This window comes from Dermacentor albipictus, chromosome 6 (genome assembly GCF_038994185.2).
Source record: "Dermacentor albipictus isolate Rhodes 1998 colony chromosome 6, USDA_Dalb.pri_finalv2, whole genome shotgun sequence".
NCBI classification, from domain to species: Eukaryota; Metazoa; Arthropoda; class Arachnida; order Ixodida; family Ixodidae; genus Dermacentor; species Dermacentor albipictus.
In genome coordinates this window covers 115,581,217-115,605,773 of record NC_091826.1, presented here as the reverse complement: position 1 = coordinate 115,605,773, position 24,557 = coordinate 115,581,217, and the positions used below count along the sequence as shown (strand labels likewise).

At 43.2% G+C, this 24,557-nt stretch overlaps 1 protein-coding gene across 6 annotated transcripts in view; it reads left to right on the top strand.

The window, feature by feature from the left end:
* The window catches only part of LOC135908303 (zinc finger protein 319-like), a 62,478-nt gene that overhangs the window by 1,530 nt on the left and 36,391 nt on the right, over nt 1-24,557 (top strand). For all 6 annotated transcript variants that reach the window (XM_070541269.1, XM_070541267.1, XM_065440058.2 and 3 more), the window contains exon 2: nt 19,422-19,494. In XM_070541269.1, the coding sequence (XP_070397370.1) occupies nt 19,422-19,494 (73 nt within the window). The remainder of the gene's footprint in view (nt 1-19,421; nt 19,495-24,557) is intronic.

Below are 24,557 nucleotides of genomic sequence, written 5' to 3'. Positions count from 1 at the left end.
CTGGCAGCCAGACCGCAGCCAAATAGTTCCGGTCCTGATAGGAAGTCATGTGGGCTTGGATCCCAAGTCAACGCGAAGCTGCCCGAAGTTTGCAAAATCGAAATCCTACGCTAGAGATGGCATTCCCCGAATGGGAGCCAGAGACTGTCCATTCAGCCAATGTGTCGCACGTGTAGGCAATTTCTTGTCAAGCAGAAAGTGCCTCTCATCAGCGTTAGCAATGGCTACCCGCCTATGCTTGCCGGCTTGCCTGTGTTGAACGATGTGGCCGAATAACTGCTGTGGCCTCGGTCAAGAAACAAACACACCATGACACACCGTCAAATTTGCAAGAAAGCCTAACTTTAATGAAACTACAGGGCCTCTTCGATTTTCGCAGTTCTGGCAGCCAGACCGCAGCCAACTAGTTCCGGTCCTTATAGGAAGTCGTGGGCTGGGATCCCAAGTCAACGCGGAGCTGCCCGAAGTTTGCAAAGTCGAACGCTGGGGAAGCTGGCCGTGGGATAAATGTAAACAAGCATGGCAGCACCAGGCGAGGCTGGCTCGCGCTCGGCGTAGACTGTCCATTTATGTGTTGTCAGCTTGAAAATATATAGTTGCATTCAGGGATACGATCACTTTCGCGAGATTTCGCACGACTCGGCACAGGACGCGCACTGGGCACCTCAGTTTAGACAGCGCAACCGACGCGAAATAGCGCGTAAGTGATTCTATCCCCGAAAATGATCGCTCGAGGATCTGTGCTTGCAGCGATCATGTCGCCTGCCGGCGAGAGGGATGAGTTGGCGTTGTGTCGTCACTTGACAAGACGTGAAAAAGCGGGATATCGGCACGTTTTATATGCGTAAAATTTTGTGCTGACCTGCTTGGGCTTTGATTTCAGAAAGTTTGTTTCGGCTGATGGTGTATCTTATTTTGATCCTAAGGAGCTGAGCCGCCATTGGAATATGAACCTGGCAACGTTTAACGCTAGAATGTTATCTAGTGAGGCGGGTCTAGCAGTGCTATTGGAGGAATTAGAGGGCAGTAAATGGTATATAACAGGGCTCATTGAAGTTAGGAGGCCAAAAGAAGCATATATAGTGCTAAAAAGCGGGCACGTCCTTTGCTACCGGGGCTTAGCAGAGAGATATAGCTGGTAACATACAGGAATTCTATAGCATTAACGAGAGGGTGGCAGGTCTTCCTGTGAAACTCAATAAGACGTACAAAATGAAGGTTGTACAGGTCTACGCCCCTACATCCAGTCATGATGACCAGGAAGTCGAAAGCTTCTATGAAAACGTGGAATCGGCGATGGGTAAAGTCAAAACAAAATACACTATACTGATGGGCGACTTCAATGTCAAGGTAGGCAAGAAGCAGGCTGGAGACAAGGCAGTGGGGGAATATGGCATAGGCACTAGGAATAGCAGGGGAGAGTTATTGGTAGAGTTTGCGAAACAGAATAACATGTGGATAATGAATACCTTCCGCAAGCGGGATAGCCGAAAGTGGACGTGGAGGAGCCCGAACGGCGAGACCAGAAATAGACTTCATACTCTGTGCTAACCCTGGCATCATACAAGATGTGGACATGCTCGGTAAAGCGCACTGCAGTGACCATAGGATGGTAAGAACTCGAATTAGCCTAGACCTGAGGAGGGAATGTAAGAAACTGGTGCATAAGAAACCGATCAATGAGTTAGCGGAAAGAGGGAAAATAGAGGGATTCCAGATCAAGCTACAGAACAAGTATTCGGCTTTAACTCATGAAGAGGACCTTAGTGTTGAAGCAATGAACGACAATCTTGTGGGCATCATTAAGGAGTGTGCAATAGAAGTCGGCCGTAACTCAGTTAGACAGGATACCAGTAAGCTATCGCAGGAGACGAAAGATCTGATCAAGAAATGCCAATGTATGAAAGCCTCTAACCTTACAGCTAGAATAGAACTTGCAGAACTTTCGAAGTTAATCAACAGGGGTAAGACAGCTGACATAAGGAAGTATAATATGGATAGAATTGAACAAGCTCTCAGGAATGGAGGAAGCCTGAAAGCAGTGAAGAAGAAACTATGAATTGGCAAGAGTCAGATGTATGCATTATGAGACAAAGCCAGCAATATCATTACTAATATGGATGAGATAGTTGAAGTGGCTGAGGAGTTCTGTAGAGATTTATACAGTACCAGTGGCACCCACAACTATAATGGAAGAGGAAATAGTCTAGAGGAATTCAAAATCCCACAAGTAACGCCGGAAGAAGTAAGGAAAGCCTTGGGAGCTATGCAAAGGGGGAAGGCAGCTGGGGAGGATCAGGTAACAGCAGATTTGTTGAAGGACGGTGGGCAGATTGTTCTAGAGAAACTGGCCACCCTGTACACGCAATGCCTCATGACCTCGAGCATACCGGAATCTTGGAAGAACACTAACATAATCCTAATCCATAAGAAAGGGGACGCTAAAGACTTGAAAAATTATAGACTGATCAGCTTACTGTCCGTTGCCTACAAAGTATTTACTAAGGTAATTGCAAATAGAATCAGGGACACCTTAGACTTCCGTCAACCAAAGGATCAGGCAGGATTCCGTAAAGGCTACTCAACAATAGATCATATTCACACTATCAATCAGGTGATAAAGAAATGTGCAGAATTTAACCAACCATTATATATAGCTTTCATTGATTACGAGAAAGCGTTGGATTCAGTCGAAACCTCAGCAGTCAAGGAGGCATTGCGGAATCCGGGTGTAGACGAGCCGTATGTAAAAATACTGAAAGATATCTATAGCGGCTCCACAGCCAGTGTAGTACTCCATGAAGAAAGCAACAAAGTCCCAATAAAGAAAGGTGTCAGGCAGGGAGATACGATCTCTCCAATGCTATTCACAGCGTGTTTACAGGAGGTATTCAGAGACCTGGATTGGGAAGAATTGGGGATAAGAGTAAACGGAGAATACCTTAGTAACTTGCGCTTTGCTGATGATATTGCCTTGCTTAGTAACTCAGGGGACCAACTGCAATGCATGCTCACTGACTTGGAGAGGCAAAGCAGAAAGGTGGGACTAAAAATCAATCTGCAGAAAACTAAAGTAATGTTTAAGTCTCGGAAGGGAACAGCAGTTTACGATAGGTAGCGAGGCACTGGAAGTGGTAAGGGAATACATCTACTTAGGACAGGTAGTGACTGCTGATCCGGATCATGAGAGTGAAACGATCAGAAGAATAAGAATGGGCTGGGGTGCATTTGGCAGGCATTCTGAGATCATGAACAGCAGGTTGCCATTATCCCTCAAGAGAAAAGTGTATAACAGCTGTGTCTTACCAGTACTCACGTACGGGGCAGAAACCCGGAGGCTTACGAAAAGGGTTGTACTTAAATTGAGGACCACGCAACGAGCTCTGGAAAGAAGAATGATAGGTGTAACGTTGAGGGATAAGAAAAAAGCAGATTAGGTGAGGGAACAAACGCGCGTTAAAGACATCTTAGTTGAAATCAAGAAAAAAAAATGGGCAGGACATGTAATGAGGACGGAAGATAACTGATGGTCATTAAGGGTTACGGACTGGATTTCAAGGGAAGGGAAGCATAGCAGGGGATGACAGAAAGTTAGGTAGGCAGATGAGATTAGGAAGTTTGGAGGGACAACATGGCCACAATTAGTACATGGCCGGGGTGGTTGGTGAAGTATGGGAGAGGCCTTTGCCCTGCAGTGGGCGTAAACAGGGTGATGATGATGATGATGAAGGAGCTGGGGATGTGGGTGGTGCATAACAATGCACACTGCCTGTGACGACTGAAAAAGTTTCACATGAAAAACAATATTGGTTGCGATCATGAGAGCAATAAGCTAATGTTTGTGTGCCTATTCTCCACCAGATTATTCTTAATGTCAACTGCCTGCAGCTCGAACACATAACGGTTTCGAGCTGCCACCCTAGCATACAACGGAGATACTGAGCAAACACTGGCTAGCTGCAACGCGTTTTCTAACTGCAGAAAAAAGAGATATCGTCACATACATATGCAAGATATGTGAAAAGGAGCACCACCAGAGAAAGAACCAAAAATGTACTGCAATGGGTGTGAACGAGCATCTAAAACTTACGTGGAACACGATGCAGATAACATGCGTGCATGAGAGCGCAGCATGCTGTTTGCTGGGAGAAGCCTTCATGGGACACACAAAAGCTTCAAATGGTTCACTGCAAGTCATATTACAGCACTTTGCAATGTGGAACAGTGCGTTAGAATCCAAGAAGATAACGCTAGAAGTAACGAAATCTGAATATGACCATAGCCAGTTGGCTGAGCAATGCCAGCGTAGTGCCAGCGTAACGGAAATGAAAGTTACTCTTGATCTTCCACAGCCAGCCATAGAAAGCAGTCACGCATTTGTTTTTTTCACAAAATGTACTACCACAACCCTGCTCTTCGATCCTTGTTCATCCTACGAGAACCATTTCACTCACACCGGCTTGATCATCCCCATAAGGTTAACATACCATATTTTTCAGCTGCTGCAGGCTCGCAATCATTTGTCCCCTTAACCGCAAGGGACTGGAATCAATTACATGACTTCATAACAAGCATAGCTAATTCAACTGCCTTTAAAAATGCTCTATCAAACTTATTGTAGTACCATACATTACTTTCTCGTGTGTAGTTTACGGCAGTATGTAAATATTCTGTATAATGCTTCGTTCCTTGCGTTATTATTTATCGTGTTCACTTTTATTATGTATGCCCCTCCCCTCTGTAATGTATTTATACCCTGAGGGTATTGGAAATAAATAAGTCATCAAGCGCCCACGTTGCAGTCTGTCAAGTCCCCACAAAGATGGCGGCGAGCGATCATCGCCTCTTTTAGTCGTCCGCTTGCCAGAGCACTTCCAGAGAGCAGCCACACCAAAATCGCCCTGGCTGGTTCTGGCAGCCTGCAGGTAGCCAGAACTGTCCAGCCCGAGTAAAACAAATGCCTGACGGAAGTGCGTGGCGTGGTGGGCGGAGCAACCCATGAAAAACGAAGGCGCTCTGGCTGGCTCTGGCAACCAGAACACCTTCTGAGGCCTCGGAGCAGACTATGCCCACTATGCACATAGTCTTTGTAAAACCAAGCCAAACAGAGCTTTTGCTCGTGATAATTAGGTTTACGAAAGTTTAACCTCAGCCAATATTGTATTAGTGGTGGTATTGTTATTATTATTATTATTATTATTATTATTATTATTAGTATTATGGAGATCTCTTGAACGGATAGTTCAAAATTATAGTAGCCGTCTTTATCAGTACATTTTTTAGCTGTGAACGTCTAGAGGTTCATGTACTTCAGTAAGCCTTGCTAACATTGCAAATTGGTAAATGAGGCACAGACATCAGAAAAAATGTTTGTACTGTTGGATAGTAATGCACACACAGGTGTGAACCATACTTTTTTTAGCAAGTAGGTGTAGCAAGGCAGTATTGTAGCATAGCCTGACTGGTCAACAAGCACATATTGCTTAGACCAGTTAATTGAATGTCAGCTGTAGCAATGAATTATTTCTGAAATAAAAGTATCTGTTTTGTGTACTGATGATATGATAATGTGCATGTATTGATCGAAACAAGGATGTCACCTCTGCATGAAACGCATCTTTCTTTGCAAAACGTTGCTCTGCTGGGTATCCTGAGAATTGAAATAGTTTCTAGCAAGGAGACATTTTGTCAATGATGCTGCAACTCGAGCAGAAAGGACATCCTCATTTCAGTTACATATGGAAAATAAGCATGACACCAGCATAGATAAAACAAAATGTTGTTTTACCATGAATTCCTAAAAATGTAGATGGTTCACATCTGGACAAAGAGTCTATGCATCACTCTATCTGCCAATATAAATTTAGTTTTTCTGATTTTCGTGCATTTAAAAGTGAATTTTAACTTACTCTGTGGGTGCCCCTTGTAAAATATTGCCTTAAGCTTGCATAGAATCATGCAAAAATAACCAGTTCGTCGCCATACCACCCATTAGTAAATTCCATAGCATAGGACACCTTATAGAGACTGAAAAGTAAGTCAGAATATGCTATAAATTTTTTGACACTCTTCGTACAGATGAGCTCCTCATGAAGTGCAGTGCATAAAGCATGAATGCAGGCCTAAAATGGAGCAAGACATCTACTTCACCCCATGTGACATATTCAAATTTTATTGCATAATAAATTAGAAAAGATGGAGAACATGTAATTAAGAAAAGTGACAAATAGCAGCAAAGGTGAGAACACATGCATTTTGAAGATAGCTGCTGCTTCCATAGCAGGACAGGCTGCGCAGGAAAATTTCCCTTTAACTAGGAGAGCAGTGGCTGCCCACGAAGGTTTGCTCTCATTGGCTATGTGTGAAGGTTCATACACAGGCAAGAAAAATCTGCACACAAGAGAAAAAAGTAAGAGAGAAAACGAAGATGTCCAAATCGGAACTTCAGTTAGCAATATGTGCCAAGCAAGAGGGTAGGCTCACATTACAAATAAATTTAAGCACTACTTCCTTTTAACCCATTAAGGCCCAAGAAAAGCCTACCAGATAGATTTTGTTGATTTTCGGTACACTAGTCTTTTAACTCTGCAATCACATTGTGGAAGTTTTATGAGTTGTACTTCATTATTTTGACATTTTCCACTGTCCAGTTGTCGCTTCTTACAATATAGAGTATGCAGGTACCATACATAGGATTTACGGCAAAGTATAACAAAGCAATACTTCTTGGGCTGTATTCTTGGTCAGTCACTTTTGTCGATGTCATTTCGTGTTGGCGCTAATTTGCTTAAGACCATCACCAGTAAGGTGTCACACTAGATGATACGTAATACAAAAATTGAAACTATCTCGTGACATGATCAAAAAATAATTTTGCCTTCTGTCTGGGCAGTGATTACTTGCTGGTTGGGCCAGAAAGTGCAAAGTGGCTTGTAGAGGTTGCAAGCTCATCAGTGCATCTATAGCTTGGTAATTCTGAGCACCTGTATTGACTATATAGCTACTGAGAAACCACTAAACACCAAAAACTGTATTCAAGTTGTGGCCCATGCTGAACAATTGCACACAGAGGCACACCTAGCAAAGTGTCAAATGTGGCAGCCTAATCAGAGGGCCAAAGCAAATAAGTTGCTAAGTTCTGATATTGTTGAAATACATGACAAAAAACTGCACTTGCAAGCTTTATGAAGCCATTGCGGGACACGTAAAAAGAAACGTAAAGAACACAAGACCAGACACCCTGGGACTGCTGCAGTCTTGTTTTGTGCTCTTTGTGTTTGTTTTTATTTGTGCTACTATGGTTTTATCAAGTAGCAGCCAACTAGTGCAAGAAGTTATCCTATGCACAGGGAAGTTAGTTATGACAGAACTTGAAAAGCACCCCTCCATATTGCTGGAATCAGCAGCATTATGCCTGTTCTGCATGCACATGTGACATAAGACAATCTGTATGCCAGACGTATGCACCTCCGCATATCATTGTATAATATCCTCACAAGGTCTGTTCCATTTGTGTGCACCACTTGAACCAGTTCACGAGGTACTGCACTTTGCTATTTGTTTCAGTGGTGCAGCAGTGGTGCTCCCTGAACCACTGCATTTGTTTCAAAAGGTGCAGGAAAGGTGCATGACATGTGCACGATTTTGCTGCGCCCCCTCTTCTGTTGGTGCTGACTTGGTGTACACATACAAGTGCGAAGCAGCACCGCAGCAGGTGGCACAGCATATGATTGAGCAAAAGCTCCACTGAAACCCTACTTGCTTGCACAACCGCGGGGTCTATTTATGCCTCGGGAGCTGATCATACCTCTGCTTCGGGAAACCTCAAACTTATGCACCCGGTGCACATTAGTTGGACAAAACATAACGCCTGCATCGCGGCCTCCGTTTTGAGTGTCGCATTGTGCCTGCACCACAGAAATTGAGCTACACAATTTCTTAACTTATCGTGCACTGCTCTGAAATGGTTCACAAGGACGCACGCAAATTGAGTTAGTCTCCAGTAAGGGCAAAAAGCGATCTGCACAACCTACCTGAGGTGATTCATTTGGCATGTGCCAACATAGTGGCAGTAACGGTAGAGCCAAAATCAAAGTTCATTATTGTATGGAGGCCTTGGCCCATGTTTTAAACTAGACCACACAGTGAATTTTAGAATAAAGAACTTATTACATGCTGACTGGAATACATTTGTGCTTCATGGAAGCCAGGTATAACATGCTCTGTTATAGCGACTTTTTGTGCATGTATGGAATACTGCAAGTGGTGACAAAACAGAGTTAATTTGTGAGTTCTTACAAAATATTGACTAGTGACAGTTTTTAAGTTTGTTAGGGCTTTCGGAAACTAACTAGTAGTAGTAGAAGTAAACCATCTCTCCACTGTGGTGCTGAAAAATAGAATAATCGTCGCAGCTTATTAGGAATCAGTGCAAAAAAGTGCCTGTTTGTAAGATACCAACTAGCTATATCATCTTAATGTGATCCCCAATTTTAACCCATATATAGAGCACTGTGAAGACCAGACAGGGTGCAGTACTTTGACTTACGCTGATCATGATGAGGCCCCGTCATCCTGGTAGCACCAGCAGAAAAGATTGGCTGCATGAGTTGTTTGTACAGTGAAAAGAATAAAACAAGAGAGCATTGAGTCGGTTGAAAGACAGACTTGCATACACAAATGAAACACATTCATTAATAAACAGATTACAGATGACACACTTACTACTAGTGTAGCTTATTTAGACCAAAGCACCAATGCAATTTTTAGGTAAATGACCAATGCATTTGATGTGGTATGACACAACTCGGCATTCCAGTAATTTTTTTTTTTGCTATGAAGCGCGAACGCTGCAATATGCCTGCATGCAAAGCTGTAACCCATGAAAAAAGAAGAAAAGACAACGCAGGGCAAGTTCAGTCTGGTTCAGGATTACGGCTGAATTCACTCCCTCTGGTGGTTTCAGGTTAAACATAAACAAGTGGAATCTTCGGGCGAAAGATAAGGATGACTAAAACTGGTAGGGTACAGAAGCCTGGTGATCAATAATTGTCATGGTTAACGTTTTAGTTATGAGACAGCTAAAATATTCAGCCATTACTGATGAAAAATCAAGTACGAGGAACTTCATTTATTGAAAAAAAGTGTTGTCTGAACATACAACGTACAGAGAGGTATCAAGGCCAATGGTGGCAGTGAATCCAGATCCTGCCTTTGTGATAGTAAGCTGTTGGTGAAAACACACAACAGAGCCTATTACATGAAGCACTGAAGCAAAACACATGGCAAACAACATGCACAAAGCTAAATGATGCCAGTTAATATCTGTAAACTGTACAGAACAGATGAGAACGGAACGCAACTATAGTCGGATATAACTTATGTCTGCAGTGAAGCCCCACCCATGCCCTCATAACCGCCAGCCACTGTTCCTCCACGAGGACACAAATAGTTTGTACGTCAAACTTTCCCTGTTACCTAAATACGGCAGTAACCACAAAAATAAAATTATTAGCTCGTAATTTTATACGTTTTCACTCGTCTATTATAGTAGAATGGTGAAAGCTGAATTCTTTACTGAAGTGAAATAAAACGCTTGCTTCACTGCAAGTATTTATTGTCAAGTTTCACTTCAGTTGGCAGTGAAGTTCCATGTGCAAAACAGGTTTAGCAATGAAATGAACTGTGCCATGGACTTTTGAAGAGTGAAATTCTCAGACTCCATACATTTTGTCCATGTCTGTTGCACACTTCATTGCTATCGCCGATGAAAGGCTCTTCAAGAACAGCAGACACTCCGGTGGCATCAAGTACGGCACCATTTTTTGAAAAGGTCGCATGATGACGCTTTTGTTTGCTTCTGTGATTGGCTGGTGGAATAACACAACCCCCAGACGGTCTGTGTGCCTTGGTTGCCAGCTGCTGTTTTAAGTTGTATCCTACTATAGTATCAGATACTTAACCATGCCCCCGACTGGAACGTTGCATGCCCCAGTGTTTCCAGAATTAAATGAAGTGCCTGACAAATTTAGAGTGTGTCTGCTTGACTAACGTAGCTAATTGCAGCACACTGGCACTGTGTGCCACCGGTGTTTCGCTTGTTGTTGCCTCGAAACATGACTAGTACTCACGAGGGGGATTGGTCAGACTGGAATAATTGAACACCCCCATCAAAATACCGAAAGAGGTAAAGGCAAATATTCGAAAGAAAGCATTGCTTGCTTGCTTGTTCCTTATCTCATGGCGCTCATCCACTGCTGTCAGACTGTGCTGGGCGAGCATGGGATAATGGTTGTGAGGTTTCGTGTGTGTGCCCTGGGCTGAAAACAATAGCTTACCATTGATTGTTGATACAAGATTGTTGATCCAATTAGGTTCTGGTGTTTCCAGCTTATTATGTTGCTTCTCGTGAGGTCATTTTGTCCATGGCAACTTTTGTTCATTAACACCATCGGTCACCCTACCTTTAACATGCCTTTTGGAGCTCCATGCACTTTAAGGTTAAAAGTTCTTGAGTTAGACGTTCTGAATGGGTTTCCCTAAATGGATTCTGGTGACACGAGTAGTGGGTTGTTACCACAGATAAAGATATACTAATATACTTTGGGCTCCTAGGTTGTGTTTAGAACATCTCTTTGAGTCTTCCCATGGACCAAGACTTCTATAGAAATTTGTTGTCGTTTCCAGACATTTTTAAAAGTTTCTGTGTTTCGGGAGTGGACTTTTCCCAAGGGGGTCATCTGTGCATGTGGGGAGACAACATGCGTGCCATGCCTTTTGGCGGCTTTCTCCGTACAGTTCTGAAAGCTGGACATCTGCGGCTTAGGCGGGGAGGCATATGGTGTTTGGTTTGACTCAATGCAGTGGTTGGCATTGAACTGAACGAGTTGTAGACGAACTGAACAAGTTGTAATGGAATTAGGTGTGTTAACAGTGTCAGAGAGCAAACTAGCAGCACTTTGCACCGGTAAAACGCTCCAAAGCTGGAACAAGCACTGTTTGCTGTTGCTTATAAATTTCTTATGAGCAAATAAACTGACAACTCAACATATTAAATGAGAAAAAAGCATCTTCTGTTTGCACCGCAAAGGTAAAGCATGCTATGGAAACGATGTCAGCTCACAGCACAACATGTGTCATGATCAACTTTTGACCTTCCAAGGCAGTTAGCATTCCTGCTACCATGCCTGCAGACAAAAGTGCATTAGTAATGACACTAATGTTGGGGCAGAAAGCTATAAACAAGCACAACCAAATGAAGCTTATATGTAAATCACTATAATTTAGCAAATCGCCTGCCTAAACAAAACACACTCGGTGATTTGAAACGCCAGCAAGATACTTAAACAAACAAACAAAAAAAGCAATGGCCTACTCGCCCGGATAAAGAAGTCGACCTGAGTTTAGTGTTTCAAAAAAAAAAAAAAGGTACAGTATCAGTCGTCACTTTCTCCAAATGTGAAGTTTCTTATCCAAGTCGCTCTTCGATACATGTCGTCAGCTTTTTTCACAAAAACATGAAATTGTACATTGCTGCTCTGTATTGTACATGAAATAAACTTCTACTTCTGTCTTTCCACCATGATAACCCGCATAATGCTACACAAAAAGTCCTTTGACATTCGTGTTCTTTTTTTTCATTTTCGGGCTTCTGTGGGGTGCCTTCACAATGATTTGAGAACTACAAGGCATTCAGCGCATGCCGTGATAGGAGGCCCTCTTTCACTTCAAGCTTGAACCTGGATGAGCTCTTTCTTGGCACAGCAGCTAGGGGGCGAGAATTTAGTTGGAGTCACCACTAGATTACGCCATTAGATTTTTGTGAGAAGCTCTGCTTATAGCATCTTAATAAATCATTTTCCAGTAGATACCACATTACTATTTTAATCTAACTCAATTACTGGAAACAGCAATCTGAAACTCCCTTCATGTATGCCGACTGTATGAGCAGTCATCAGCACATACTTGAAGACATCTTAACTCCCGAAGTGTCAAGAAACTCATGCAACCTTTAACCCTTTGCAGCCATGCACACTTACATAATTTATGGCTCTAGTGAGGGGTTGTTTTGCACTTAGACACCAACTAGAAAGCATGCTCATCTGAATAAGTACATGTCAAATCATTTATTTCATAAAATTTATTGTACAGGCTCTCAACAGTAGCTGCACACTGCATCGTAGCACTCAAAGCAGTCTCCTGGGTGAAGGCTAGGATTTGCAGCGAGTCTCATGCTCCATAATGCCGCTTTCTTCTAAAGTGCTCTCATCCGAGGACATTAGCTGAACATCTGAAGGCAAGTTATATTCATCCACGCCATTAAAATCATCTTGATTCACTGAACTCACATTAATTTCATCCATAAAATGCAAGCACAGAAAACATTGCCATCCTGACAGCACTTCATGCCATACGTTGCACGAACATCCCTTCCAGCACCGAGGAGGAAAATAAGCGCCGTCGTCGCCTGGAGATGTTGCAAAGTGCACTTATTAGTTGAAAAAGTTCCCAAACACTGGTGCTACTAACACAAATAACCAGCAAATGAAAGCACACATGCGTCTCGGGTGCTTCTTGACATCTTACCGGAACATATTCTCATATGTTGGGAGGGGCCTAACACATAGCTGCAAAGGGCCATTTTGAACGAGCACAGCTCACCTTTGCCAAATTGTTCCAAAACTGTCTCGAGTGGACGACCTACATTTTTCCACTCGAGATAATATCTCCTTTTGAGCGTCTCGAATGAGACACACTCGTTTGCAGGTTAGTTAGTGTGTCACTTCGGAGATGGCAACACTTGGCAGGTAATTTCTTTTTCAACCACTGTTTCAAACTTCTTAGGAAGGCAACTCAAGTTTCAAAAAATGGCATCTGGTGGATGCGACGCACGTATTGCTGGTCCATTGTTGCGGAAAAAATGCTTTTCACTGTCGTCCAGCTTTTCAGACAATGATTCAGGCACCGAAGTTTACTTTATTTCTGGAAGCGAAAGCGATAGCCGATGACTTCGAAATAACAATTCATCAGATGAAGAAGACTGCTCAGAAGATACTATTGCCAGTGTGCATCATTGGTGGCGCATCGACATGAATTACATTCCCATGAAGCCTCCTCGGTTTCCATGTTTAGGCATGCCTGGTAAAGCACTGTCAGAATGATAAAGCTTTCTGAACTGCACTCTTGCTCTGTTCTTTTATTGTTGATTACCAGCAGAGAGCTGGCCTCATTTAGCATGAGCACTAATAAATTTTATTTTGTTTATTTTACTTAGTATCAGCTTTAAATTTTTTTTTCAACATCAAAAACTTGCTTTTTAGAAGAAAAATAGTCAATATCAAATTCTTAAGGAATAATCAGTTCATGCCTAGAAATTGTCAAAAAAATCAAACGGTTAAGGGGTTAAAAAAGTGCTGACCTAACATTTTGTACTTGTATTATTTTTTCCATGTTAGATGTAGGTTCATGCCTAAACCTATAAATATAAGTGCGCAGTAAACATAATTCTCGGTGGCGTTTTACCAAATGTAAATGGTGGCATGGGAAGAGCTGCACAGGTGCAGCTGCTTTATGCTTTTGCAATGCTCATGGCAAAGACAGTTAATTATAAGAGTAGCATAAAGCAAACCCGGGCACACACGACATGTGTGCATAGTGTGCGACGCTTGGCATTTCAGTGGTAAAGTGTGGCAGAGTCTATGCAAAATAGAGTTTGCAGTATTGATACAGTTGTTCTCCATTACACATAGTAAGCAGTGTTACCTTAAAGTAGTACACAGCGAAGTAGGAGGCATGCATAACAGAACATTTATGCAATGCATAGTACATAAGAGGTCTGGTTTCAGTCAAGCACGGAGCACTTCGTAATAGGCTGCACTTGAAACACCGCTACAAAAAGGAAATAGTGTGTGTCTATTGTAGGTTGAGCCAGACAGCCAGCATACCGCTGCCTTCCTTTTCCCTCTTTGCGGCGCTAAAACATCATCATGCAACAATATCCCTTGTGGATGGATAGCGCCATCACAAGGTAGGTGTACTGATTGCTTAACAATAAAAGCACATAACCAAGTGGTGATTTGAGAAAGTCGGTAACAGTCCATAACATAACAAACATAGGTGCACCAAAAATTAAGCACAGAGGTATAAGGAGTAAGCAAAGACGTGCACCTGGACGCTCCGGAATGCAGTGCAAATTTAAAGGGACACTCGAACAAAAATATGAAGCTGAGGTAGGTTGACAGTTAGGTTTCTGTAATAACGAATGTCATTCATTCCAAAAACAGAGCTTTTGTAAAGGAAAAAAAAGACAAAATCGGAGTGGCGCCATCTGCTGTAGACTATGGTATCTCTGGTACACCTTTCAGTACCTCTCCGTCCACACCTTTTCTTATGAAGTTTTTCATTTCAACTTTCTTTTAAAGAAACTCTGTTTGCCCCTTCGTCTCACATTTCGTCCACACTGACCACAACCTGACGGGGTGCTAACATGCCATACAAGCCTTTACAGTGACTCCTTCAACCCTAAGAAAAGTGTGGAATAGAATCGCTTTTCCGCATCAGTCGCACTCATCACTGACACAAATAACTTAAAGGCTGCTGCACAGAGTGCCTTTTGTTAATATTCTTACTGCATTTTGTTTTTTACCCACACTCATTTATGTAATACCCTCGGGCCCTGAAAGCATGTGAAATAAATAAATAAATAACTTTGAGGGAAATCGCCTCACAATGACTGTCAACGGTAATGCTTTTAGCATTCAATCAATATAGTTAGTTACATAATGCATTTCCCTCATCAAAACAAGTTGTGTGTGAGGCATGTACAGCAGCGAGATTCTTCTTTTGCACTACTCGAAGAACACTCGGCGACATCTCGCGCCATGTGTTCATTCACAGAAAGCAGCAGCTATGTCTTGCCCGTATCGCTTTCGCCGTTTATAACATGGCTGCAGATTCTCTATCTTGGAATTGATACTGCAACTCAAAGCCAGTGCCTATCTGAAACATCAGCAGTATCAGCAACTTCCACTCACAGCTACCCAAAGTCAAGCTGCGTCAGTGGACCGCAGGCTAATGCAATGACCAGTTGCAGACCACTGTGAGAATTGGTCATCTCACAGCTTCGACTTCTTGAAGAATACTTCACTGTGTGAAACTTGAGGGGCTCATCAGAAATATTTTATATCCCTGCAAACAGCTCCCATTTTAAGCAGAAGACCCAAGATTATATGGCCTTGAAAGTGAGGGTATAACTGTTGAAATATATGTTGAATTCCTTCAGTACTCTGTCAAGGACGTCGAAGTATATGAGACAGGCCTTCATACTCTCGAAGATTATCCCTTCATTGCTGCTTCACTGGATCAGCCGGTCAGAGACTGTGAAGAAGTTGGCTTATTAGAGGTCAAGTGCCCCTTCACCAAATCTGGCCAAAAGATCACTGAGGCGTATAATGACAAAAGTGACCACTACACACAGGTGACTTGGCTGTCGGCTTCCACGGTGAACCGTCCATGCTCACGCAGCAGATAGCTTGCGCCCATTTTCTTCTTTTGCTTGCATTTATGCAACATACAGCAGCACACCGTTGAGGCATTGGCAATATGCCAACCACTGCATTGAGTCAAACCGAACACCATATGCCTTCCCACCTAAGCCGCAGATGTCCAGCTTTCAGAATGCATTTGCACTAATCCAAGTGACTTTGCCCAAAAGAAAACCTTGACTTAAATTTGGGAATCTGTTGTAAGAAACTCAACTTGGTCTGATTGGTGGTTATTCACTTCTTGCATTTCACTTGGGTTTGAGAATCTCAATAGTGGCAGTTATCTGTTGTCCTTGAAAGCCCGAGTGTAGCTTTTGTGAAAGGAGGCACTGAGCACCGTTGGTGGCTCCAAAAGAACGACACACGCACTAGTTCCAAAACACGCCCAACTTATCCTCGGCTGCAGCGAGGGTGTTTATATATCCACCGTGGGGCACTCTCTGGGGCCGTCCAACAGAACAAAGTACTAAAATATAATTACATTTCTCCTCCCTTTAACATAAACAGTATTACACTACACGTAATCATCCAGGTGCCTCGTTCGGCACTCTTGTTGAGGCCGTACTGATTGCTGGGGTGGTTTAGGTTGTGATGTGAGGGACGACGTCTGTTGGAGTGACTCGAGTGACTCCACTTGTTGCTGAGGCTGTGCATCTTGAGTGGATTGAAATTCTGGCAGACTTGAATGCGATGGTATGGGTGACGCGGTGTGTTTGGGGTAGCGGAATAGGGCATGAATAATCATACCGTTGTAGTGATTGTTTTGTGGGACCCTTCACTGTGCTCTTGGAAAGCTTTGCGTTCCACAGAAAAACTTTCGGCGCCAGCGACAAGCAAATATGGTTCAAACTCTTGAAGGCACCGGTTCCACGGTACTGCTGGTGTTCCTGGATGGTTCCAAAACAAGGGGGGCCTTCCTATAAAGCTGGTATAGTTGGGGCTGTATGGTTGTGCGTTTTTTACACCACCAGGCATTTTGCTGAGCTTCCCGGTGATGTGCGACATAAATGGCTATGGAGGATGAGGGGTTGCTTTAGCAAGTGGTGTTTGTTGCGCTGAAAATGAGCCAAATGGGTATTGTCGCAGCTGGTGGTGGCGATGAGCTGCTTTGTGGCTGCTGGCTGCAGTTGATGAGCGGCAAAAAGTGAAAGGCAATTGGGACACATGTCAGCTGCGCCATTGTAGTGTTTGCGAAGGGAGGCACCGAGCACCGTTGGTGGCTCCAAAAGAACAACACACACACTAGTTCCAAACCACGCCCAACTTACCCCTCGGCTGCATCGAGGGTGTTTATATATCTACAAGGGGGTGCCCCCTGGTGCCATCCAAAAGAACAAAGTACTAAAATATAATATACAATACCAAATCCTACCTTAAACACTGTGTACTACAACCACTGACAGCACAAGTCATCGGACGCAGATGGCCTATTCACGCGTATCAGCTATCAAAAGAAAGTTGTGGCCCCAACTCACAAACATAACTCTCATTTGTTTATATCTCAAGACATACTGACCAGGTAACATTGCAGTTTTTAGCCTCAGTGCAAGATATCTGTATTTAGCTTCCGAAAGCTAGACAGACATTACTGCCTATATATTGTGAGATGCTATAGACAGTTCTTTCATGGGCACCACCATAGTGCTATACAGTGGCACCATCTATGGACAGTCAGCATGCTGGTTTGGGTGAGCGCTCCTTTTTCCATGGCAGATATACGCTTGGCGGAACGGTGTTGTTTTCGCACTTGTGCAGTCTATTTAGTATGACGTGGCATCTTCTACATGGAAAATGGTTCTGTGAGACATACTGCGGTGCTTCAAGTCAGCACGGCCGGACTTTCTGCTGGCGCTGAGGCAGACGGAGCACGTAGCGCGATGTGTGAGCTCATGTTTGAGCCTACAATCAGCCTCGGAGAGCAATTGTGTATTTTCGAAATTACCAGTCACTAATGTGACCTTATTGCAGTATTATCCTCTAGTTCTAAGCTGCGGTTTAGGAGCAATGAAACATACTTGACCATCGTAACAGCACGGGTACCGTTCTGCTGCGATAGGAGCTGTGCTGTTGTGCTTTGACAATCGTCCAAACTGTTAGCTGCAGATTACATTACGTGACTATTTGGTTAGGTGGATGAGGTTTCCACCCATGAATAAAAGAGTTTGGGTAGTAATAACAGCATACCTTACAGTGTGAACTATACTTGTTCAGCAAAGTGACCGTTTATGAACTGCGCAGGCATCCTAAGCAGTAGTAGGTGCTGGATTACAGATATCTTTGTTCTATATAGTGCATGGTCCAAGCATGCGGCATCAACGTTTAAAGATATATGAACATTGTGCGGGGTGACTATGTGAGGTCGTACTGCGGCGTTAGTCCGTTTTTTCTTTCTTTTTTCGAAAAAGAGGATGATAACCAAATTTTTTTTCGGTTGTGTTCGTTTCATTCTCTACGACACACTCACACATATTACGAAAATCTTGTCCTTAAAAATAGCCATCACATTCTTTTTATGCGATCCTTCTCGGATATTATGGCTTTACAGGGCAAAAAGGCAATGCCGAAGCACATAGCTTATATATGTATGATGCTTGTTCACCACCCGCAGTGATCGTTGTGTTGAGCACCGCCATCAGCCTCATGCAGGAGGCTAATGTAGACATATAGTGATTTCAAGCCTACTAGATTTGAAATGCGTGAGAATGATGCCGATGTATCCCAAATATTTGATAGCGCCTGTCGCTTAGATGTATTGTGGTTGCCTTAGGTTAGCTGTACACGAGCATGCGCTCTTATGTTTTAGTCCCTGTGCCAAGCGATCAGATAGTGAGCAGATTTACCATTTCATACTGGCAATACAGAGACATTCATTTCGGTTAATTTCGTTGAATTAAAACCGATATACGCAAAGTAGTTTGCAACACATACACACACTGCGGCTGATAATGCGTGTCGCGTCTTTGTGGCCCCAAGAGATAGTTCTGCATACTGTAGTTACCGATGCATCGAAAGGCTTCCCTGATAACCTTATATGAACGGACATTGCGTAAGTTTCACAGTACGATCTAGAACATCTTGAAATCGTTCCGTAGTACACTACAGCAATGCTTTCTAGTAGCGCTGTGCAGGTTCACACAAGCCAGAGAAGAGGAAAGCCTTGCTGCACACCCCTTCCTCCTCACCCGATGAAAAGGTCTATATACGATATACTGCAACACGAGTCTCAGCGCAGAGTTGCCAATGAGGATCGAAAACAGTCAAGTATCGTACCTGTAGCACTGGAGCAATGCTGCAAAAAAGTGCTTGCACCTTTCATAGGCCTGCTACGCACAAACATCTCCCGTTTTTAATCTCTGGCTCGCTTAAAAGGCTTTGTCATTAAAAATAAAAATATGATGTGGCTCGTTGAGCAGGCCGGATGTTGGCATGCACAGCGCTATAATTACCATGGTTTCGTCAGTGAAATCATACAGAAAGGTGAAATCCTCGAGACTGATCAAAATAAGGTAATTAGCAGCAAATACCCTTTTGACTTCGACGAAACACCTCGATTCGACGCCACGAATGAGAAACGTGTGAGTGCAGCATCAAGTGAAAGCCGCCGTGAGCCTGGATGTCATAGCCATCTTTGTTTGTTTCGTCAGCGTTGCCAGCACAAGTAATAGACTCTGAGGTTGCCGATAGTCTACTTTTGTGTGGCTGGGGTGTCCCGTGTTGCTGTGAAGTGAAAAAGAGCTGCTGCATCTGCATAGCCTTTCACATACAATCTAGAAGCCTTTGCAGTAATGCAGAGTAACTGCATATATTGTTCAGTGGTTGTAAGGACAGGGTGTCAGGCTGATTTTAAGTTTAGCCTTTCTTGATGTTTTTGTTTGACAGGTGTGTGCTGGTTCCACGGCAGGTGACAGTATCGGACTGAAACGCGAGGTCGCTGACACACCTCCAGACACAGGTTGGTGATTTTTTTTTTGTTTCGGTCAACCAGTGCGCTTGTTTTTATTTCATCAGCCATGCTTGTATGCAGCAACTTATCAACAAGAATCCTAAAATCCGCACTAGTCTTGCATTGGAATTGCTAACGGGGCAAGTTGATACAGCCTTACAGAAAAATGAACTGCACAAGCGACAAGGGGTAGTGGAAGACGACATCAAGCAGCATTTACTTGAGACTAAAGTTTACTTGGAAGAACAGTGGCTGCATAACACAAGAAATCGTGCATGTGCGCTATGAGCTGGAATGAAAGAGAAAATAAGGGGAGCCAGAAAAAATAGTGGCAGAACCCATCTCATGGTGAATGTCAATGATTATGCATTAGCATTGAATCACTATAGTGAATCATTGTATTGCCACTGTTGAAATAAGTAACGAAGGAGGTGTGTACTGCAGTGGGACTCCTCTTTTACACTTCCCTAAGAACACTCGACGCCATCTAGCGCTGCCACTGCAAGGCTCGCGCGTGGTCTCAGAAATCATGGCACACCTGTGCACGCAAAGCCTGAGAAACGTGTCGTGCGGCAAACGGGCTCCTCTCTCGCGCTTCTTTTTGCACATGCTGAGCCATCTAGTGGCGCTGTTGAGAAGTCTGTGCATTTCCTCTGAGTGCATAGAGCGCTGGTGCATGTAAACGCTGGGAAGTATTCCCTTGTTTGTCGCACACCTAGTGGCACATACAGAGTGACCAAAGTTGGTGAGAGGTTCATTGAAGAGCAGGACATACCCAGTGCATTCATGGCGAAGCTCTCTAGAGCCTTGGCATGAAAGGCGTTCATTGAAAAGCTGCACATACCCACTGTATTCGTGTGACAGCCTCTTCGTGCATCAAATTCCTGTCCTTGAGGAACCTTTGTGACTTTGGTTCAGTCCCATTCAGCATTGGAGAAACCTAAGAGGTCTTTTTCATCATTGTAGAGTGGCACATTCCCAGTGGGACATACCGAGTTCCTGAAGTTGGCATCAAAGAGGTTTGTTGAAGGCCACCCATGGTTGCTTAGTGGCTTTTGTGTTGGGCTGCTAAGTATGAGATCGCGGGATCAAATCCCAGCCACGACGGCTGCATTTCAATGGGGATGTAAAGTAAGAACATCTGTGTACCTTACCTAGATTTAGGTGTACATTATAGAACCCCAGGTGGTCCAAATTATTCTGGAGCCCCCCCACTACATTGTGCCTCATAATCAGATCGTGGTTTTGGCACGCAAAACCTCATAATTGATTTATCTTTTTTTATTGAAGACCAGCGCTGACTGAGTGGCACATACTCAGTTTCTTCCAACAGCAGTGCTTACCCAGACCCGCATAAACAGTGACCCAAGTCAACCTGAAAGAGCTTCATTGAAGATCAGCATGTATGCGGACACTGCCCATACTCAGTGACCCAAGCTGGTCCGATGGTTGCTTTTGAACTCTTGTTGCCTCAGCACAGCAGTTTCATGCATTGCAGTAACCATTTGACCATGTACTACCTAGTGACTAAGGTAGGCGGGAAAATGGTTAGATACATACACACATAGATAGCCCCCCAGAAATTGCATGAAGTATCCAAATAGTGCCAACATATCAAAAACAAAGAGAAACACATCTTACAATGCATGGATAACAATATTGGCATTCAAGATACCCAAGTTTTTTTTGATGGAGGGCAACTCAAAGGTAATTCTGATGTGCTTGTTCTTTTTTATGCCTCCATTTTCGTGCCTCCATTACAAAGATGCACTTTTAACTTTGTGATGAACAGATATTTTTCGATAAAGGGACTGCAACCACGCTTTGTGGAATGCATTGCCACAAAAGGGGATTACCTTGCCAATAATGGACTGTGCAGTTCTTTGCGTGTGCACACAAGGACTGTGTGCGGTCATCTCAGACAATGAGTCCATTGCATTGAATCAGGGTGCTCTTGTAGCGGCATGACTATATCCTCCACAGCCGACAAAGAAGTTGGCTCACGTGAATGTAGCGCGAGATAGAACACGCCAGTGTGCTTGACCTGAGCAGCTGGATGTTGGCCGCTCCAGAGATCCCATGGCACCATGGATGGCTGGCCTAAATAAACCGTGGCCATGGTAGCTACCTCATTGCGCTGCCTCCCACACTCCTAATGTCCGTCAGAACAAACAGTAAGCATGCTAGTTTAGATGCTTTGCATGTGGAGGCTGCAGCTCTATACCTTTTGAATTGCCTGAATATGTGAGGCTTGGTGCTAACTGTAAAAAATGGCCGAGAAATATAGATTGCAACTGTTTTTCATTATTAAGAGTCATAAATATGCCATTTACACAATTTTAACCATTTTTAAGGTCAACCTGGCAATGGGCTGTATTTAGTTTCTTACAAAAACACTTGGATGACTTACAAGCAGTGTATCTGTTCATTTTCCCCTGTTCTTAGGTACAGTAGTTGTAGAGATTTTTCATGAAGCAGAACTGTGAAGGCTGTTTTGTTTTCAGTGTAAATGTTGCTCTTTCTTATTCTCTTCCACATAAATCCATGTTAAGGTATGTTAAAAAGTGCTATATTAAGGACATTGATGAACATAAGCTTGCCAACAAATGCAAGACTTCGGTGGAAGGGTTTCTAGAGCTTTCGGAATTCTATCTGCAATCAACAGTCGTTACTTCGAATGAGAACGTTTTATAAAAAAATCTGGTGTATGTATTGACCCAAACCAACGCGAGTTCTTAGTGATATTTTGCTTAGCCTAGTAGACTGGTTGATTCACCAATATGCAAGTAGTGTTCTAAAGTGCTTTTTCTGTTACGTTGATAATTACTTAGTGTTCATTGATACTGCAGAGCCAACTAGAAATAGGATAGACAAAAAGAAATTCAGAGAAAGAGGCCTCTACCTGAAATTAACATGTGAAGCCTCATAAGATAGTGAACTGCAATATTTAAATCTAAAGCTATCATTTCTGAGCGGCCATGTATGTTGGATGTACTGCCTCAAGTTTACTAAGCTAATGTGCAATTTTTATTCGGGTCATTCATAAGTGGTAAAAAAATGGCATTGTGGGTTCATGCGTTAGTTCAACTGTATTCAAATTGTGTTTCCATAATATGAACGAGAGCTACGGGAACCAGATATTCGCCCTTTAATAACAGCACATACGAATAACAGCATTTTTAAAGTTTTTATCTAAATGCACAAAACACGCTGAAAATAAGCATAATCAATGAAAAAAAATATTTTGCAAAAACAGGATTCATCCTGTCTGATTAGAAGCTCGGTGTTCTAACTCTGCACCATGCCACCACTCTTTACATCTTTGCACACTCATCAATTCTTCTCGTTGATTTCTTTGGTGTGTGCTGTGTGTGCTTAGAGAATCAAGAGCGCTAGTTGCCAGTTCAACAACAGTCCTACATAACTGGTGGAGGTGCTGGGTAGGGCCTGAAATTTCCCTACTGACCAAACAAGAGAAAAGCATCCTGGTTCAGTGAGGGTGTAGTGTTGCTCCGCTGCGGTCAAGGTGTGGCTAGCATAGGCAGCAGCTTTCTCCTCAGAAGAACTGTCGCACTGCAAGAGGACACTGCTGATTCTGCGGCCTCTATCATTGGTATGTGGAAGTATTGATGCAAGCTCATCAAAGTGACACAGGACAGGGTCTGATGCCAGGCCCCACTGAACGTCTTGAAAGGCAGTTTTACGTTCGGCTGATTACATGAAGTGAATGCTAGAAGTTAGCAGCTTGTGAAGAGATGCTGCAATGGTCGCTATGTTCCTGATGAAGCAATAAAAATAAGAAGTGATACCCAGGAAGCTGCACAACTTTTTAATGCATTAGCATTGTTAGGCTATTTCACATACTTTCTGGGGCTATGTATATAATGTGTGTGCGTATGTCTGTATGTGTGTTTGTATCTAACCGTTTTCCCACCTACCTGGGTCACTGGGTAGTCACACCTTGGACACGCCTTGTACATAACTTGTTCCAGCAGTGGCAGTACATTGGGTCGCTATATTGATTCAGTGCAAACACATTACCGTCGACAGTCATTGTGAGATGGATTCTGTCGCTTTCTTTAGTATTGCGTGCGAGGAAAGGTGAGTACCGTGGAAACTTTGTCAGAGTTTGGTTGAATGGCCTCTTTGCTGACAAGGTGGCCCAGCACTTTGATGCTCTCGTGTTAATGAAGCTACACTTTTTGGTGCAGCTGAAGGCCAGCTTTAGTGAAGCACATGACAGAGGTACCCATACATTCACCATCTTACAGAGCTTTCTAGGCACTTTGTTGAAAACCTGGAAGAAGTGCAAGGTTGGATATTGTGTGCTCTGTATTTAACACATGGTGCTCAAGCAGCTTTCTGCTACTGCACACTGCTTCCTATTCGCTACTATTTTTTCAACTTAATTATGCTGTGAGATCATGCTGTTTTTTTAAATGTATGTGATGATTTGTGATAGAGCATACATACATAAAAATTCAAGGGGCACTTGGTTATCCCTACTTGAATGAATACGAAAGCATTGCGACCACCGGATGATGCTTAGACATTATGGCACAATGCGAGCTTGTGGGTTCGACTCCCACCAAAGGTCGTGGGTCCAAATGCCTTAACTCTAACTTAATTAACTTTGCCAAAATTAATGCCAAAGGTCATGGATTGGCCTCCCACCAAAAGTCGAGGGTTCAATTACTTTTGGACCATTAGTGGTCATGCCAACGCCGACAATTACACTGGATTTTCTGCCTCATGAGCCATATTAATATTAAAAGTAATTAAAGCCTTCATTTGGCGCAAGATTTGAGTGCTCCCTTTTATTGAAGCCTTCATCCAAGCTGACGATGGCTAACTATTCTCTAGTCCAGATGAGGTATTGAACATACATATGGATATATTGATGTGGTGAAGTGGTCTATTTTGGCAGCAGGTGAGCAGCCTTAAGGGTGGATGTAGTTGTTGCAGTATGATCCTCCATTGTTGCCTTAGTGCTGCGACCTAGCGTGGTTCTGAATAGGACCCTTTTCCTCAATGCTGGTAATAACAGAATTGAAATGTGTAGATCGTAGCGC